General features: G+C 37.0%; 2 protein-coding genes and 1 non-coding gene across 4 annotated transcripts in view; 2 read left to right on the forward strand and 1 right to left on the reverse strand.

The window, feature by feature from the left end:
- The first annotated feature begins 649 nt into the window (after nucleotides 1-649).
- rubcnl (rubicon like autophagy enhancer) lies at nucleotides 650-7173 on the forward strand. 2 transcript variants are annotated; one of them, XR_005620095.2, is made up of 12 exons: nucleotides 650-778; nucleotides 1287-1877; nucleotides 2990-3158; nucleotides 3990-4044; nucleotides 4135-4267; nucleotides 4477-4601; nucleotides 5347-5411; nucleotides 5502-5740; nucleotides 5876-5937; nucleotides 6103-6256; nucleotides 6461-6576; nucleotides 6760-7173. XR_005620095.2 is itself a non-coding variant. In XM_039655822.2 (12 exons), exons 1-12 carry the CDS (start codon nucleotides 776-778, stop codon nucleotides 6861-6863), a joined length of 1791 nt encoding a protein of 596 aa, XP_039511756.2. In that variant the 5' UTR covers nucleotides 656-775; the 3' UTR covers nucleotides 6864-7173. The 2 variants fall into 2 exon arrangements, 1 of the variants encoding a protein (XP_039511756.2); XM_039655822.2 differs by having other exon boundaries at nucleotides 656-778; nucleotides 6486-6576.
- Nucleotides 7174-9031: 1858 nt separating this feature from the next.
- Nucleotides 9032-9141, reverse strand: trnal-caa (transfer RNA leucine (anticodon CAA)). The gene is made up of 2 exons: nucleotides 9104-9141; nucleotides 9032-9077 (listed from the first exon to the last, which is right to left on the reverse strand). It is a non-coding gene; the product is annotated as a tRNA-Leu (tRNA).
- A 4474-nt stretch (nucleotides 9142-13615) lies between these two features.
- dnah7 (dynein, axonemal, heavy chain 7) overlaps nucleotides 13616-19535 on the forward strand; it is a 73145-nt gene continuing 67225 nt past the window's right edge. The window contains exons 1-17 of the mRNA XM_039655468.2: nucleotides 13616-13621; nucleotides 13792-13863; nucleotides 13949-14039; nucleotides 14113-14281; nucleotides 14365-14455; nucleotides 14580-14760; nucleotides 15058-15130; nucleotides 15573-15698; nucleotides 16153-16272; nucleotides 16438-16621; nucleotides 16794-16973; nucleotides 17409-17681; nucleotides 17779-17906; nucleotides 17977-18055; nucleotides 18160-18384; nucleotides 18749-18895; nucleotides 19096-19416. Coding sequence (XP_039511402.2) covers nucleotides 13616-13621; nucleotides 13792-13863; nucleotides 13949-14039; nucleotides 14113-14281; nucleotides 14365-14455; nucleotides 14580-14760; nucleotides 15058-15130; nucleotides 15573-15698; nucleotides 16153-16272; nucleotides 16438-16621; nucleotides 16794-16973; nucleotides 17409-17681; nucleotides 17779-17906; nucleotides 17977-18055; nucleotides 18160-18384; nucleotides 18749-18895; nucleotides 19096-19416 — 2466 coding nt within the window. The remainder of the gene's footprint in view (nucleotides 13622-13791; nucleotides 13864-13948; nucleotides 14040-14112; nucleotides 14282-14364; nucleotides 14456-14579; nucleotides 14761-15057; nucleotides 15131-15572; nucleotides 15699-16152; nucleotides 16273-16437; nucleotides 16622-16793; nucleotides 16974-17408; nucleotides 17682-17778; nucleotides 17907-17976; nucleotides 18056-18159; nucleotides 18385-18748; nucleotides 18896-19095; nucleotides 19417-19535) is intronic.

Genomic DNA, 19535 nt, shown 5'->3' on the forward strand with positions numbered 1-19535 from the left:
ATGCATACTCTCATACCCTCAGATTAAGCTAGGCATTTATTTTCTAAATAGGCTAAGTTATAATTGGACAAATAATTAGGGGACAGTAGTAATGAGAGTGTTATATTATAATATGCACTGTTATATTGTAATATTATACATTATATATTATATACACACTATCAATAATTATTTTAGATGCTTCAGATTACAAAATATAAATATGGTCATAAATGGTAGGCTACTCAAAAATAATAAATAGCGTTAACATTTTGACGAGTAGATTTAAGAAGAACATTCTGAAAGTGTTTGTACAAGTGAGTCTGTATAATGAACTCCAAAAATCTTTAATTTCTTATAGTGTTTATGATTTGACAAAATTTATGTTTAATGTGAAAAATACACAATATGCCTGACTTCATGCAAATGTGCTAAGGTTTATGACTGACTTTACAAGAACTTTACAAGAAAAATTTAATTTTATTGTCCTTGTTACACATCTTACATGTACAGTAATAACTATAAATTATGCATAATTACACTGTAAAATAAAGTGTAACCAAATTTATTTATATTTAAAACAAGCATTAAACTCAAAACATATTAAGAACATTTAAACAATCATATTATACTTTTTTCCTTATTAGATTAGTCATCCAATCAAGCTGTTCTGCTTCTCTAAGAAAATTAGAGAACTGGCTTATAATGTATTTGAGGAAGTGAAACTGCTTGAGACGAATCAGATCATATCTTAAACGAAAGGAAACAACTTTTCTCCCATTTTCACGAACAAAATATGGTGAGTTTTACTGGATTTTATCTCTTTGCTAGTCGGTCAGAATTATTGAGAAACACGCTTGTTCGAATACTGCTTAAAGACAAACTGGTGCAGTTTTGACAGTTCAGCCAAAATTTGAATTGACTGAAATTTACCAACATTCATGTCATTCCAAACCTGTATGACTTTCTTTCTTCTGAAGAAAATCAAGGAGATATTTTTTATATATATATATTTATATATTGAAGAGTTTAGTTGCAAAAGCCTCTAAGTGCATTGAAATTTTCTTCTAGAATGATCATTTTTATCAAGCTTGTATATTTAAGTTTAGTAATTTCACTTAAATGGCAATGATAATTACCTATGAATTGTTATTTAAGTGAAATTACTGAAGTTAAATATACAAGTTTGATAAAAATCATCATTAAAGAAGAAAATTTCAAATGGCATTTAGAGGCTTTTGCATCTGAACTCATGTTTATGTTTTTGTTTATATATATATAGTGCCATGTCCTCTCTCTTCCTCCAGGCAAATGCTGGTAGCAGCAGTAGCAGTACCATCAGAGAGCTGCATTTTGTTAAATGGTTAGTGAATTCTGATTTAAATGAGAATCCCTCTGACAACACTGATGAGGATGATATCGATGAAAGTGGACTGAAGATGTGCAATGAATGGGATTCAGACCTGCACGTCCCTGAGGAACAGTACCATCTACCCCGGAGCAGCCCTGTCATGTCCCGCAAGAGACACAACACAGAGACAGAAAAGACGTCTGATCTGTCTTTCACACCTCCAATATGGGAACTATCCATCTCTCCAATGACGAAATCAAACGATCCAAGTGCACATAGATTCAGTCGTGTTGAGAAAGAGAGAGACCTTGATCACAATGATTCACCCAAGGGCTCTTCAGGACAGACACAGTTCCTCGCAGGTAATCATGGCCGAGGAATTTCAAGTGTCTCTCAGGACACTCAGCTTCACAGCCAGTCTTTAGTGTCTGGACGGTTACATGAGGGTTTCCAGTCAAAGACTAAAAGAGCCTGCTCTGACATCCCACTACCATCTAGGCAGAGGGGCTCAGACCAAGCCACAGAAGACTTCTACAGTTTGGACAAGGTAGGTATGCTGTAAAAATGATTTTGAGGCATGAGGAATGGGCCAATTTAAATGGGACCATGCCCCCTTTTAACAAGATAGCTAATACGTCTCTGTCTGTAAAGTTCCATCTCAAAATACCTCGAATCATTTATGACACCATATATAGTGTAAATGCCCATTTTTGAGTGGAAGGAAAACTATACTGTTTTTGTGCATGTATCTTTAAATTCTGCGCCACACCCTGCTTTCCAGAAGAGGGTGGAGCCTGTACAGCTCATGCCTTGAAGACTCTGCCAAAAACTAAAACATATGTTTGGTTTTATTATTATCATGTCTATCGTGGTCATGCTCATGTGACATTGCAGTTCTTTATCATCGCGAAAGTCTAATGCATTTTAAAGCCATATCAGTTTAAAATACTGATAATTGGTTTTCTGAGCGCACACATCTGAAGAACGCGCACAGAAAGCTGTTAAACTAAATTCTCTTTCACGTCTTATTGCGCTTAAAATGTCAAATACACACATGGTTCACATAAACACAGTCAGTTATGTCTGTGAATAGGCGAAAGTGAAGAAATCACATGTGTACATTAGATCTGTGTATTATAGTGACACTGTAACAGCAGCGTAATATGCAGTCGCCTACTTACTTCTATCCTGTTAAACAACAAAAGAAAAACAGAAAATTACTCACTGTTCTTGATTTAATTAACTTATCATAATTAGCTTGTAATTCATTTGTTACTTGAATGCTGCTTTAATGCTTTGGCAATGAGATAAACATGCGGACTGTGTACAGTTCACTGAGGGCGGGGTCGATTCTAATAGAGCAGAGTCCTTCAGCAATAGTGGGCGTGGCCTAAGCATAGTTAGAATCTGCAAATGCTAATTCTGAGACACTGCTTTTGATTTATGGGGATAAAAATTGTGTGGGTGGATTTTTTTTCCATTATTGGGTGGTTGTGTACACACAATGCTGACACACATTTATGATCAAACACCATGTAAAATTGAATTTTGCATAATAGGTCAACAATAGTGCATCATTTTTAAGACTAAACTCTGGGCATTTGCATCTTCAGAGCCTATAGCATATACAGTAAAGTATATATTGTTGTTTGTCTGCAGGAAAATGCTCATTTTGTAGTTGTGGATATGGTGCTGGAAGTTCTGGAGGCTGTGAAATGGGTTGTGTGTCTGCAGCAGTTAAAAAATGCACATCCACATCAAGACAGATGTGAAACACACAATACTTCAAAAACTGATTCAATCTCTTCCTTTGACAGCGGGTTTGAGGGTAAGATCAGATTGTGTTGCGACAAAATCCCGTGTCATCCGCATGTGATGTGGTCCTGCAAATATCAGATAATGCTGACCTGGACTCAAAAAAAAACAGCTGGTCATCAGTAGTGTTTTCTGCAGGCTGTATTTTGCTGAAATAAGCAATGACTTCACCACAATTATAAGTACATTTTACAATAATGTTCAAATGTTAACATTAATGAATGCGGTAGGTGTCATTTAACTAACAGTTGAGAATATTTTCTTAGCATTTATCAGTGACATACTGTTTTATAGTTAAATAATGATAACTGGTGCTATAGTCTCGGGTAATACTCTCACGAGTTTCACAAAAAACCCTGGTCTTGTGTCACCTCAGAAGACTACATTTTAGTAGGTCTTTTACCATAAAACTATTAAGTATTTACTGTATGCTGTTGCCCTGTTTGGCTGATTATTTAGTACTATTTTTCTTAGCGAAAGCTTTAAACTCAAATGAATATTTCATGTCATGTAAGAAGCAGGATAATGCACAATCAGCCGATCATTATCACAAAACTCAGTTTAAAAAATAACTTAGTATACAAAGAAAGGAACATTAATCAAGATTAATAAATGCTGTGCAAACATCGTTTTGTATTATTAAATTGTAGTTATTACATAATGTTGAAGTATAAACCCCATTTGTGAACCGCTATAGCCAGTTACAAAGAAATTGTTTCTATATAATCATAATGCAAAAGTATGACACCCCACCATGCAGATTGTGTAATAGTTTTAAAAGAAAAACAATTCCTGTTCTGAAGCAAATATAAAGAAAAATCTTGTCTATTTGTTTCTCTGTCAGATGACAGCGCCTCCCAACTGTCTTCAAACAGACACTCCCTAGCTTCATTTCAGAGGTATGCACTGAATTCTACATGCACAAGTTCATGTAATTATTTTTACGTTTTTTTATGCACAAGTTCCAGACAGAATTGTTTTATTCTCAGTTGTCTCCAGAGCTATAGAATGCAGTGGTCTGCTGAAGATTTAGCCCAGAATTTGGTGTCAGAGTTCAGGAAGCAGTGGTTCCCATCTGAGCAACTGCAAAACCCTGTCAACCTCAACTCTGCTCTGCAGGAAGTGAGAATGGTTATGCATAAACAACACACATTCATGCACTGAGTGAGAACACACAGGTGCAGCCACACACACACACACACACACACACACACACACACACACACACACCTCTCTTTGGTACACACATAGAACTGTTTTAAGGACATATACTTTTCATCAGAATGAATTGATCAATTCTAACTGTTTTTTTTTTTTTTTTTTCCCTGCAGGTCGCTTTGGCAGAGGACAGGATCAGTCTAACTGAAGAGATCATGCAGAAGACCAGAATGAGAGGAACATTAACCTGGGCTCCACCCAGATTTCAAATCATCTTATGTGTCCAGCCAACACACAGGTGAGCAAGACCACCATATTCATTAACAGAGTTTATACATTCAAGCAAGTGTTACTTTGAAATAGTAAAAAAAAAAAAAAAAAAAACAACAACAACAATTCGGCCATCATTTACTCATCCTCAGGTTGTTCCAAACCTGTATGATTTCTATATTGAGCTGAACACAAAAGAAGATATTTGGAAGAATATGGGTATTCATTAACAGTTGATGGGCCCCATTGACTTGAATACTAATGGAAGTATGGGGCCAATCAACTGTTTGGTTACCATGATTCTTCAAAATATCTTCTTTTGTGTTCAACAGAAAAAAAGAAATGCATACAGCTTTGGAACAACTTGAAGGTAAGTAGATGATTTTTTGGCTGAACTATTCCTTTAACTGCAACAAATATTTTGTAGTAAGACTCAAGTACATCTTGATAGCATGATAGCATTTATGGTAAACTATTTTATGTCATTTCTATTGAAACTTCATTGTCATGCATTTAAATATATTTTTAAATAAGGAAGAAAAATACTGTAAATGTAATGCTTAATAACACGCAAAATAAAAGCAAGTACTTTACATGTGACTTAGTTATGTAAATTTTAAAGGTGTGAAACAGTCATGAAAGTGTACTCTATTTTAGTAAGTGGTCTTTCACTATTATTATATTATATGCAACTTAATAGTAGACTACAAGTGCACATATAGAAGTAAGCGCATTTCTTTTTCACACGGGTGTTCATATAAATATGTTTTCAGACGCAGTGATGTCATCACTTCACAGTACTTCCTGTGTGCAGGTTGTGGTACTGAAGTCGAGCCCAGTGAGTAATGAAGCTGCTCTTAATATGATTCATGCGATCCAAAACGTATAGTCCTGTTACGTTAAACCTTGAAAATGTCTCCCTCCCAAGGGTATATGAAGAAATTGCGGTATTGTGACTATCTGGGAAGATACTTTTGTGATGGCTGCCACGGTGGTTTGGAATCAGTGATTCCAGCTCGGGTTCTGAATAACTGGGATTTTGCACGGTATCCGGTCTGCCATTTTTCCAGACAAATACTGGACTCTATATGGCAGCAACCGCTTTTCAAACTTACAAGTGTGGCCAAAAACCTGTACAGCCAGGCCAAAGAGCTACAGCATTTCAGAGTGAGTGTTTTATTCTGCCTTGTTTTTGTAGAGTATACAGTATGTATGTGTTTTGCTGGGGTGATATCAGGTAAATCAGGTTGCATGGGTTGTTATCTCATGATAATATTAATTATGTTCTCTCATTTACTTTAGGAACTACAGGAGCAACTAATATTCATCAAAAAGCTTCTGAGTACATGCAGACTATCAGCTGGGTGATTTGTCTCTTCTCTAGCACTCTTGTTTCCGGCCAATTTCGGTATAGAGAATTCATAATGGACATTCTTGGCAGTGCCACAAACAAGCAGGATATCATGTTTCTTTAAGAAAGCTGGGTAGTGAGTAGGTTTTTCTTTGTTGACACCTGTTTCTCTAACCAGAGTCCTAAATGAGTTTGAACAACTTCCTGCTCACCTGATGCAGGAACTCCACTTCTTTTCAATGGATGAACTCATCAGGGTGAAAAAGGGTCAGCTCTGTACCATTGCAAAAGCCTTGCTGCAGTCTGCAGTTGCTCACATAGACCTTTGTGAGGTTTGTCCAGCTATTATTTAGACGCCTACAAAGTCAATTTTTGTAAATGATGCGTGATTATAGGATTGTATGATCACAGTCGTGGTCTAACATGGTTTATATATAAACATTGTATCTGTGGAACAAAAAAAAAAAAAAAGTTTTACAATGAACAGTGTATACGTAGATCATTACACTGTACTATCTTTGTATAAATCTCAACAGTCACCATCTCTCTTACAATCTTCAGCTGTGTCAGGCCAAAGGTTTTATCTGTGAGTTCTGTCATGGGAAAGAAGTGCTTTTCCCTTTTCAGAGAGACATCTGCACACGCTGCCAAGGTCAGATATCAACATACTAAATGCATTTCCAACACTCTGTTTTCAAAATAACTCAAAACAATGTTTCTGTTCAACTTGCTTTAGCAGTCAGTGTAAGAAGAGAACTCATTAATACAAGCTGTGTAAGGCCATTCCTGCATTTCATGAAATGACAGTAGCCTTGTACCTTGGATTTCTTTTTAGATTGCAGAGCCTGTTTCCACATCTCATGTGTCCGTGATGAATCGTGTCCCAAATGTGCCAGACTCCAGAAACGGAAGAAAATCCAGGAAGAGATCAGTTTATGAAATCGACACGTCCCTTGCTGCATTTTAAAGCTGCATGCTAAAATGTTCCGGTCTCCAGACTTCTTGAACTGTTCAAAATGACTACTTGAAAGACTACTGACATAATTGTGTAACTAACATATAAATGGCTTTTTAATATATGTGCTGTTGATGTTTTACATAGTATTTCCATTAACAAGCATTACACAGAGACCATGTCTGATATGTTCATATTATTATGGTTACACAGGATCAGGATTAAATTATGTGTCAGAAAATGGGATCAATTGCATTTAAAAACTCACAGTTGAAATGTGGGCATTAAAATGAATCTGTGCACATTTATTTTTCTTCCCTGACATTCAAAATGTTAACACAACACCCCTTGAGTTGATTATATAGTATATAGTCAAATTTCAATATAATATTGTGTATGCATTCTGTGGTGAAGAATATATTCTTCACCACAGAATGCATACCCAATATTATATTGAAATTTGACTATATAATCAACTCAAGGGGTGTTGTGTTAACATTTTGAATATTATGTGTTAACATTTTGAATAATATATATATATATATATATATATATATATATATATATATATATAAAATAAAATAGTTTACTTGCAAATGCTGATTTGACACTTTTGTCTCATGGGCAAACAAGCACACTAACTTTTTTATAAAGCTTTAATGGGGGCAATTTAATAGCCAAAATTACAGCTCAACTGTAGCTTTCCATTATTTGAAACTTTCCATTTTTTGAAAGACTGATGTATTGATATATATTGATATATATTGATATTTTCTTTTCATATGTAATTAATGTGTAATTATTGAAATGGTTTAGGTTTATGTTAAGTCATTGTTTTAAACATGTAGCCTACTAATTCATAGTAGCCTATTATGGATAATATTAATTGAATTACTTTTTTTTCAGTTTAAAGGGTAACTAAACACCAAAACAACTTTTTTTAGTTAATGATCTGTAAGAATGGAGCTTCATAAATGCTGTTCATTGATTCGAGTACATTTTTTGACAATTGAGTATAAAGTGTTTTGATTTTCAAATATATGGTGTAAAAACGTCTGAGTGCTGCCCTCTTCAGGTTAAACGGAAAGCTCCTGCAGTAGGGGTACTTGCTGACGTAGCGAACTCTCAGACGCACTCTGTCACACCCTTGGTGCGAGCTCACCACGCCCTTGGCAGCCCCTGGTATAAAAGCATCTGGTTCCGTCAAAACTACTGTAGCGAGTCAGGAGTTGGATTTATGAATATTGAAAACGATCAGGATACTATAGCATATAATAGCATCTAGTTAGCATAGCATTTATATAGTTATTTAGATTATTTTTGAAAACGACCAGGATAGAGTATTGTTGCATCTATTTAGCATAGCATTATATAGATAATTTAGATTATTTTGTGTAGCTAGTAGCATAGTACAGTTAGGATAGCTTCAAGTTAGCATAGATTTATCAGTGTTTAGTACAGTGATCAGGATAGTAACGGAATAGAGGTGGACATGGGCTTCTCCACACGCAGTGCCAAACACTGCTCGTCCTGCATGGACTCCTCCACCGCAGCGGCGTCTTGATGTGAGTGATCATGGATATTTTAATCACAATTTATGGTTAGGATAAAGTTAATCCTCTAGGGTCGACAAACGAGCCGGTGCATTTTGCTGGATTTTTTCATATAGCGGCATAATATCAATAGCGTGCGCTATTGAGATCAACTCGACGACATAACTCATCAGATGCCGGTCGCGATGCGGGAGTTAAGACCGCAGTTTGAGCCAGCAGCTCGAATGGATTTGGCCCTGTGTATACAATTCACCCTCATCCACTTCAGGTGAAGGTGAAGGTGAGGGAGAAAAGTCCTCGACTTCAAATGGCCGCTCTGTTGCAAAGGCAGCTATTGAGTCACTCCAGACTAGTCTCGCTCTATTTTAGAGTCTGACAGCAGCTGTCACTCACGGCGGGTCTCAGGTGCACGCCCCCTAGCCCCGCTGGGGTCTGCCCATTTTTTCAGCATTTTTCAAATATTGCTAGTGGGTGGAGTCAGGCTCTGACCAGGGGTTTAGTTACCCTTTAATATTTAAAGTCTGGATAAAGGGTATAATCTATAGACATTTATTGAGACAAACATCCTATTATTTTTTTTAAATGAGATAGAAAAGTACTGTCAGAAGTGGGATTCGAACCCACGCCTCCATTCGGAGACCAGAAATCCCGCATTACAGGAAGGACTGAACCTTGAGTCTGGCGCCTTAGACCGCTCGGCCATCCTGACATACGTCATTTTTCTGCCAATGAAGGTTTTCTACCTTGTCACTACATTTCTTCATAAAGCTCTAACATTAATAACATCGGTAGGCTACCTGTTGATTAGTGTTTTCCCCCATGTCATACGAATTACTCTAATTGTTCAGAATATCAGATTTGTAAAATGTATTCTTTTACGACGCCTTCTCGTGCTCACATTAAAACTGCTAGGCCTACTTTATCAAGCGATATAATATAAATCTCGGTTATAGTTGTTCATTTCAAATGCTTTATCCTTTACGAAGCAAGACAGCACTGTATTCAGAAAAAGACGTGTAGCGCTAACGTTAGCATTAGGTATAGCGGTATGTGTGCGAAACCAAAGTCAATCTGGTGAAATCTTAGCTCCCACAAACAAGTGACAACACACAGACAACATCATGTTGTGTGATTTCTTGTGGAGGGCAACTTTCTCATACTTCTCATAACGAGAGTTTCGTTTCGTGTACTGTTTGGGGCTTTACAAATCGCCGCCACACAATTGAAAACAGGTCTCGGTGAATTATATTTCACAAACAAGACTGAACATTAAGTTTCTGGTTAGTTGGTCATCATGATATAGTAACGTTCAGAGGAGAAAATCCAACATTATACTACTGTTATTGTTTCACAAAATGTAGTTTTAATAGTTTTTCAGTCGACAATGTAGTTGTTTAAAGCTCAAAACCGTGGTCGGAGCCTCGGAGGACACTTCGGCCATCTTCTTCTTCTTCTTCTTTGAGCTTATTGGCGGTTCGCATTCTTAAAAAGAGCATTACCGCCATCTACTGCAGGAATAGATCAGAGACACTATATCACAACTCCCAGAACAATCAGGACTTGTGCTTTCAATGTTGCTGCGTGTTCAGCTCCTCCATTTACAGCCAAAGTCCATCATCTTCCAGAGAAGGATACTGATACTAATAATACTAATAGCCTATCTATATTCTAAATATCAAATTTGTTCTACTTAAAAACTTTATTATTAACCTACTCCCCTCTACTGAGTTTAAAACCATCTGAAACGTTAATTGTTGATTATCTTTCAACTTAAATTCTTCAATCATTTTACTTCTTTCCTCAGAAATATTTATTACACTTAATAAACATGCTCCACTGTTTCTCTGATTCCTTCGGCCATCTTTCTCGGGCGTCTTTGTATTTATTATTCTCTTCAATTTTACATTCGATCGCGCCCTGGTAGGTGGCTGACCTGCAGTATAGGTCAAACCCCATCCGTGTCAGTGTATCACGCTTTAGTTAGCTAGCCTATTTAATGCTATACAACGGGGTTTAATCAATAAACACAACTTCTCACCAAACATGGCTTTTATCTGGAATAATAAGCATTTGTGTCTATTTATAAGTATTTGTTTAATATAGTTTTTGTGTGAAAAAAAATATCATGAAGGACTTAGCTATAGGCCTACACGTTGACCTATTCTGAATTTCTCTCTATACAATTCCAGTAACTCTTAAAGATTATGCTGCACGTAGTTGTGGATGCTGTCTAAAAATGCCTCTTAAAATTCCCTGTCCTCAGCTCTCTCTGGATCCTGCTGATATTGTTGAATCTGTTTCTCTCTTTCCCCCACATTAGTAATAGGTGTTGGGTTTTGTTTCAAAGAAATGTTCTCCAACTCTGCTTTTATATAATTTTGGAATGGGTGTGTTGATGGTCTGTTATGAAGTAAAATTTGGAAACTTTCTCATATTTACTTTCTCTCACAAAATGTATATTAAACTAATTTATAAATATACCTTCCAATTACTATCTTGTAAACAGGTTTAATTTTGATATTGGTAAATTTCTTGTTTAGATGCAGAGTTGTCCTCATTAGGGCCTGTGCACCGATGATGTGAGGACACTTTTGGAATTCCTCTGTTTATTCAGCTTGTTTTTGTGAATGTGTAAGGCTCACATCATTAAACTGTTTTGAAAATAGGTTACTTGTTTTTTTCCTTCCTACTGTATGATGTCTTATCATAAGGAATATTATTTAATTAATATGCTACTTAGCTAAATTTAGACGTAGACTTAGACTCAGAAGATTTAGGAGAAGACTTAGATTTGGAAGAAATAAGCATTTTTAAAGACAGATATTCAACAACACCAAAAACAATACTGATTTTAGAGGAAACTCAAAAGGAGCCCATGAAGGCTCTCCATAAAAGATTCTTTATTGAGAACGAGCTGTTGGTTGCTGACTCGCTGCAGTCATCAAGTCCAAATTGGACAGTTATTACTCTCTTCTCGTAGTATTTAAATATGAAATAACATTTTTAATGTTGAGATTTTCTTAATATTCATTCTTTATATTCATTTTAGGGGTGCTAAATGGAGACAAAGCACCTTAAACAAAGCATGCAAATAAAGTATACAGTTATCGCAAACCACCCCAGACTAGAGTATCACAAAAGGGGAGGTAGTGGAGTTCTATATGGCTTATCTACAGGATATGGTAATACTTCACAAGCAGTGGTTTCTCTTCACAGTTTCTCTTCACAGGCAGAGCTTTCTTTAGGGCAGTGCAATTGGTACTGGGCCCCGTGGTTTAGGGGGCCCTGTGGTGAAAGGAAAGGCCCCGGCCTCTACCTCGCATTTGGCCCTGTTTTACATGCTGCAGGATTTTTGGGAAATACTTCAATTCCAATGGCACCAGCTAAGGAGCACAGCCTTTTATACCCCCCATCCCTCCCAACATAGTAACTGTAACCACACATAACCAGCCTCATGCAGTGTGTGATGGCCTCAGAGAGATGGGTTTCCTCTGGTGAGATGCTCGTCATGTACTGATGAAAGAACAGCGGGGGTCTGATGTCAGATGGCACTCAGCTGCAGTGAAGGGTAAATTAAACTGTGCGTCTCTCTTTCCTTTTGTCACCATCATGTTCCTTCATTTCCAACATGCTTGTCAATAGTTTTTTTCATTTATCACTCCCTCCATCCTCTTTAGGGTTTCTGTACTCCATCCTTCATGACTTATCTACATTATTATTATTTTTTTTTTAATGAGTGACTGGGCATTTGCAATTGAGGGAGGACTAAATGAAGAAGAATCGGGACATCCTACCATCCTGGTGTCAGTTAGGGTTAAAATATGTTATATGAAGGATATGGCACTCTCCATTCCTATGACACAAGCTGTTTATATATATATATATAGGCCTATATATATATATATATATATATATATATATATACATACATACATACACTCACCTAAAGGATTAGGAGAATGGGCCAACTGATTCAAACTGATAGAAGAGCAATTTTGACTGAAATAACCAATCATCCACTCATTACAACCAAGGTGTGTAGCATTTGTGAGGCCTCAATCCCACAAATCTCCATCAACTCCAAGAGGCTATATATCCTATCAATATGGGTCAACTTTAAAAAAAAAAAAAATGTTTTCAGGACCTTGTTGGATCATTGCCACATAGAATTAAGGCAGTTCTGAAGGTGAAGGGGGGGTCCAACGCAGTTCCTAATAATCCTTAAGGCGAGTGTACACTGTAAAAATGAATATGCTTTATCGAATCAATAAAATTGTGGCAACAGATTACAAGCAATATTATTTATTAAATTGAACAAATTAGAATTGAGTAATAGTTAATGAAATTTACATTCTAATTAATTCTAATTTGTACAATTTAATTAATAATATTGCTTGTAATATGTTGCCACAATTTTATTGATTAGATAAAGCATATTATTTTTTTCAGTGTATAAGCCTAGGCAATTTCAAATGAAAAACCTTTGGGTCTAAAATTTATCAACATAACTTACTCATCAGCCCTATTCAAATGAGACTGTAGCTATACGTGGCTTAAATACAAATGTTACTTTAACTTACTTGCTTACAAAAAAGTTTACAAAGTCGTTAGGCTACTTTAATGTCGAATGATGCTTTCTTCGCTTGCCTTGCGTGTACCTGTTGCTTTGACTGACTGCAAGCAGGTTACGAAATCTCTAGAGCCCGAGTGATTCTCCTTAGCTCAAATATAACAGTTTCACTCTGTCTTTTCTTCTGTATTTCTAGTAGCACTTCGCCAACAACAATGTTAACGGGGCGCAGAACCAATCGAAACGAAGGCTATTATTCCTCTGGTCCTCGCGCTTCCTTGGTTACCACGCTAGCAACGCAAGACACTTTCACAAGCGAACACTCTCACCAAACAAACACTGGTAACAACTTAAGTTAAATAACTTGTTTTTAGACTAAACTTAACAATACATTTTTTCCAAAGAAATTATTGTTGTTAAGCTATTGCGTTGCTGCGGATCGTTGGCCAGGTGACGTACTTCTCTCACTGTGTCGACATCTGCAAGAAGATACGCACGGCGTTGCCAAAGTTGCTGTTTCATATTAAAAAGTAAAAACGACCAGTTTATTAAATGTAAATACGCAGTACAAAGTATTTGTATTACAAAGTAATACAAAGTGCAGAACACAGAGATGCCGGTGAGTAAAAAGTGTATTATTTCATGCTATAGACTAGAGTTTGTTTACGTTGAACGTTCTCTTTAATAACTTGCTTTAAGTTGACAAACACTCTCTGAGTGTTGCTAAAGGCACAATTTCAAAGTATAATAATAGGCCGAATAATAATACAAACACTGAACATCTTCCAGGGGTCATTTGAAAAAGGGAAGTCCCTGATGAAACAAGAGAAAATTCTGAGTCTTTTACCACAGATGCAGAAGGTAAAGTCACTGATCCACCACATTTGTTTTAATCAAGAATATGTCTTCTCATTCAGCAAAAGAATTGATGGCTTGCGACTTTCAGGTTCGGTCAAAACCTCGGTGGCATGAAGCTAGCCCAAGCTTTAGACTGCAGGGACCAGCTCAGGAAGACCCACTTGGATCTTTGCTCTACAGTAAGAAATACAACACTTTGAATTGCAAACCAGACTATAAATCGATGTGAACATACTTCAAAATTCCTTTTAGGCGATGTGCAAGGAGCAGGGGTACAACGGAGTCAGACTCGTCATCAAGGTCCACAGCATACACAGACTAAATCTGGAGGGATTTCAAAAGTATCTTTCAGGCACCGTGGCCGTGACCAGCCCCAGAGGGATCGTGAACAGTTTCGTAGTACTCTTGTCAGCATTATTATGTGGGTTTAATTTCCATAAAGATGAGTTTTGGATGACATTGTACCTGTCACATATAATCACTAAAAGAACAAAATGATTTTAGGCACTCTGAAGATGCTACTACTACTTCCATCACAAAAGACAGCTCCCCATCCACTTCAGGATCACCTACTGCTGCAGAGAAGGACATTTTGGTAAGGAATGGCCTTTTATTCTGCAGATTCATTTAGCTTCAGTTTCTAGATAATTTCTGCTTAATTAATGTAGAATGTCCTCATGCTTTTTTTGTCACAAACATTGTGTCTTGTCTTCTTTCAGAGGTACTACCATTACATCCGCAATGGGATAGACACAGAGGACGTGCCATCTATGGAGGATTCTTGGCTTGAAAATGTTCTTGCTTTAGTCCCAGAGCAACTGAAAAGTTTAAGCGGAACCATTGAGGCTGTCTCAGATGAGATAAGAGAAGACTATCTGCTCAGCATCAAAAAAGCCATTGGTACGGTCCGAAGTTTCATATATTTCGGTGATATAAAGCATTGAGATTTTGGTGGAACTTTTTCTCCCAATGCAGATAAAAACAATCTGATGTTTTAGTCAAGGTGCTTGTTTCTACAAGATATTTATTTTTGTCATTTGTAATAAATAATCAATTTTAACTGTTTTTTTTCACCCCTTTTACCCCATATTTATTTTAACCGCGTTCATACTGTCTCCATTTTATGACAGTGTTTGGTATGAGCAAGTATTGTATGTGTTGTAGTCCTCCTTTATTTTGTCTATTCCTCTATTGTAGTGGATTTTGTGCTGCGGGACCCCAGAGAGAATCAAGAGCTCAAGGCCATAGATCTCCCCTCTTACAGACAGGAGTGAGTACTGCTAAATTCCTTTTAATGTTACAGTTTAGGTACAACACTAAAATATAGTAATAGGCATAAAAATGACCATAGCGCATTTTAGTTATTAGTTGGTTTATATTTGTCAAAATAATATAGATTCATGAGTATGAAAGTATTTTGTTTTCTGATTTGTGATATAAGGTAATGTGATATTGATATAACAACTTCTGTGGCATGAGCACTTTAAAACTTTATTTTATTCCCTTTCACTTCTACCAAAATGATGGAAACATTTTGAATTATGTTATTATTGTTAAATTTAGTTAATGATGGGAAATAGAAAAGTACTTCACTGTGGAGAAAAAAAAAACATTTGTAAAAATAACCTATAATATCAGCGTCAGTGTCAATATTCTGTCATTCATTGTGTATTAAATACCTATTAAATAGTTTTGTTTTGTTTTTATTGTAGAATGGAAATTATTCCAAAGCCATGGAAAAAAACATTTCTTCAGGCCCAGAAAAGAATGACAACCCATCTTCACTCAATCAATCCCTCTATGCTCGCAGTACTGGATCTGTGGCAAGTGTCTTACAAGTAAGTAAAAAATGACTTGCTGAATGACCAAGCTGAATCTGCTGAACTTGCATTGAAGTAATAAAGCCCCTATGTGAAAAAGAAGTACACTTTAGTTTGCAGTTCTTTTTAAAAGAGTTAAAGAACTGATAGTATTATTTTATTTCTCTTTATGATTTTAAATGTACTTAAAAGTAAAACTTTTTAAAATTTTTACAAAGCACATTTTAACTGTGTAGTTTCGAACATAATTATGAAAGTGTACTCTATTTAAGTACATTTAATGTTCTGTAGAGTTTTTTATATACCTTTAAGATTTGAAGTCCTCTGCAAGTGCAATTTCAATACTTTAAGCACAATACTTTAAATCACAAGGGTGCCATGGTTGATGTCACAGATGTTATTCTCCATTTCATGATTGTGCTTGTCTCTGTTTTCCCCTCCTTTTACGTAATATCCACATTGTCTTCTGCAGGAAATTGCGCCTTATTGATGTAGAAGTCTTCCACGACAAGCAGGAGTCTGTGGAGTTGTCCACCTTTGAGCAGTTAGTCAGTAAAAACATTCAGTATGCCATAGAGATTCTTCGCAAAAAGTAAGTACACTATGCTGTTTTTAGATGCCTGTCAATCAGTAATCAAATTATCTGTTGAATTTTTATGGAAGAGGACAATAACTTGACAATCACAGACTGTACCCTCCAAAAACACTGCAATTATGACCAATTATGTTTCTTGTTTCTTTTTTTCTACTCAAACAGGTGGATACCAGAAGTGCAGCAAATCCTCTGGCTTGGTAAGAAGCGCAAACGGATCCCTAGCATCACTAGTGTTGCTCAACTGCAGTCTTTCTACAACTGTGTGGCTACGCTCATGACCTCCCAGCTCCAAAGCCTGGCACTGGAGTCCATTCAGGACTACACGCAGCTCATCGCCCAGGACCCTGTAAGATCTCCTGTACCACTGCATCTGAAACTTCGAACCCGTTTGAGAGAATTGAATTATTATATCGCTGTATTGTAGCGCTTTTTTGCTTCAGTGCATCTTTCGTTTTATTTTTTTGACTAACAATCCTTAAAAATCCCCATGTGCTATATGTTTTTCTCCCCCATTGAAGCATTCACTACGAGCCTATGAGCATCCAGGGTTTGTCCTAAAGCTGGACTTGGACAAAAATACAATCAAATTTAAACCTGATTCCAAAGACTTTGAAGACACCCTGCTAAAGATCTATGACATGATGCTGAAACACTTAACTTTGATCCCCAGAGTGGAGAAGGAGCTGTACCAGGAATGGGTAAACATATGTTTTTTTAATTTTATTTTACATCTAGCTTGTGCTATGTGGTTTGATAGCTGAAATATTAAAAGGGATCATATCATGAGGAATCCAATTTTCTTTGATCTTTTGAGATAAAAGAGTTTGAAAAAAATATTCAAAATGTCCTCCCCAGTGAAAACAGACCATTTTTTTCTCACAAAGAGTCACAAAGATTTTTCTTTCGGAAACAGAACTCTGTTAACTTAGCATGCACATTTCTAGCAAACACTAAATGTTTTTGGCACAAAAGCTGTATACATTATACTTGGTCTTCAGAGAGAGAGAGAAAGTATGTTATCACACCTCCTAAAAAGATTACCTCTTGTAAATAATGGCAGCTGTTATAACCAAACACAAATGTCATTCCTTTAAAAAGCAGTCTTTAATCTGAATAAACTCTGCTATTTCTAGCCTGGCGTAGAAACAGACCCAACTCTGAAGCCCATCATCCTGCCAGAGATCCTAAAGGCCGAGCAGGAGAAGGTCAGACGGGTAATTCATGCAGAATGGGCTGAACCTTTGAAGCATATACGTCTCTATGATAAGTATGCTCCGCTGGTGTCCCAGCAAGCTGAGGATGATGTTACCCAGTTCCTGCAGGAGCAGCACTCCTTCCAGGAGCTGATGATGGAGGTGACCCGCTACCAGCGATTGGCTGAGGAAATCCAATACAGCACCCTGAAGGTTTATCTTTAGTTACATTGAGTGTACCTGTTCACATTCTACTAGCTTTTGCCCACAGAATTATGATTGACTGAGAATCTTCTTTTCTTATGTTAAGGTGGTGCGTTTGGGCATGTTTGAAGTGCACTCCCATGATCTGGTCCGTGCCCTCGTAAAGCGAGCGAAGGGTCTCCTGGGGAGACTGGTCACTCATATGTTGCAGGGTCATCAGGAGTTCAATAACAAGTGAGGCACTGACAAATTTCTGAACAGTTTTCTTAGTAACCTGTTAGTAATCTGTGACATTGATCTCTAGGTTGTGTGAGGAATATGATACAATATCAAACAAAGCCCTCAGAACGCCATCAAACACACAGGAACTCATGGAACTTAAGGTAATACTGACGAGCTCTATCATTGAACCATATTTGTTAAATTATTTTGACAAGAAACAAAGACATTTCAGTATGTCATTTCCTGTTTTTCATTAATGGTGTAGGAATATGTGGTGAGGATTGAGGCAGAGGAGATGCCTCAGTTGGAAAATAAGCTCCAGGAGTCCAATAGCAGGTTGTGTTTCTTGGTGGATTATGTCACATTCTCTGTCACAGACATTCAGCTGAACAGCATGACCTTCCACCGTCATGCACAAATGCCTTCCGTCTTTGATAAGCACCGCCAGATTATCAAAGAGAACACCAGAACGTTCCAGGACGGCCTCAAGGTACTAGAGATGCCACACACTGGCCAATCAGCATAGGCAACTCTCTAAAAACAATTGGTCAAACCAAACATGGAAGCATATAGACAATGTCAACATAGCAACAGTAGATAAATAGATAGTAGTACATAGTAGACAAATAAGAACAACAATTAGGGAAAACAATAAGAGACCTCGAAGCAAAAGAATCAAGCTTTTATTTTCACCAAAAACACAAGAGCTCTAAAAAAAATTCCAAACTTACAAGATACAAATTTATAAAATCACCAAAAACACTTAATTCAAATATGTAGAAAAACTGCACTTTTATATTAACTCTGACACTGCTACACTAATGCATGTAATAATCTGTGTTTTTAAATCATAGTTGAGGTGTGACAGGGTTTTGGAGGATCTCAAGAGCTATGAACAGCAAGTGGAGGAGTTTATGACCTTTGGTGACCTCTCTGAGCTCAGCAGGTATCTGAAAAAAGCCCAGACCCTCAATTCCAAACTGGACTTGGTTATGGAAAAGGTAAAAAAAAAAAAAAATCATTCAGAGATTAAAAGAGAAACTGATGTTCTTGTCATTCTGAAATGTTTGAGCCAAAGCCTATTCACACACACACATGTGCAGACAAAATAGATGTTTAGCACATTTGTCAATTGGATTTGTCAAAGAGTTTTAAAGTGCCTGTGAGAATGGCTGCTTATATCATCTCTTTTATTCATCAGATCAGAGGCTTCAACCAGGAGGAGGAGGCATTTGGCTGGCCTGTCTCTCAGTACCCACAGCGCAAAATGCTTCAAGACCGTCTGCTCCCTTATCTGCAGCTGTATGAGATGGCGGCTGAGTTTCAGAGCCAGCACCATCAGTGGGTGAACGGCCCGCTTGCCGCCGTCAACCCGGACAAAGTGGAAGGGGATGTGGGTAACTACATCCGCTCCTTGTACAAGCTTGAGAAAAACTTCCAGGACTCACCCAAAGCTCTTCAAATCGCTACTTCTGTGAAAGCGGAAGTAGAAACTTTTAAGGAACACATTCCTCTAGTACAGGTACAGAGATATTATTCTTTTCATTTGAGTCACCTTTTTTAAGGTGTGGGGGAAATTGTGGTGTGATTTAAAAATGGTAAAATGTGTTAAAAAGAACTTAGCTCAATGCACTATAAATT

The sequence above is a fragment of the Pimephales promelas genome, chromosome 7, assembly GCF_988280905.1.
Source record: "Pimephales promelas chromosome 7, fPimPro1.hap1.1, whole genome shotgun sequence".
NCBI classification, from domain to species: domain Eukaryota; kingdom Metazoa; phylum Chordata; class Actinopteri; order Cypriniformes; family Leuciscidae; genus Pimephales; species Pimephales promelas.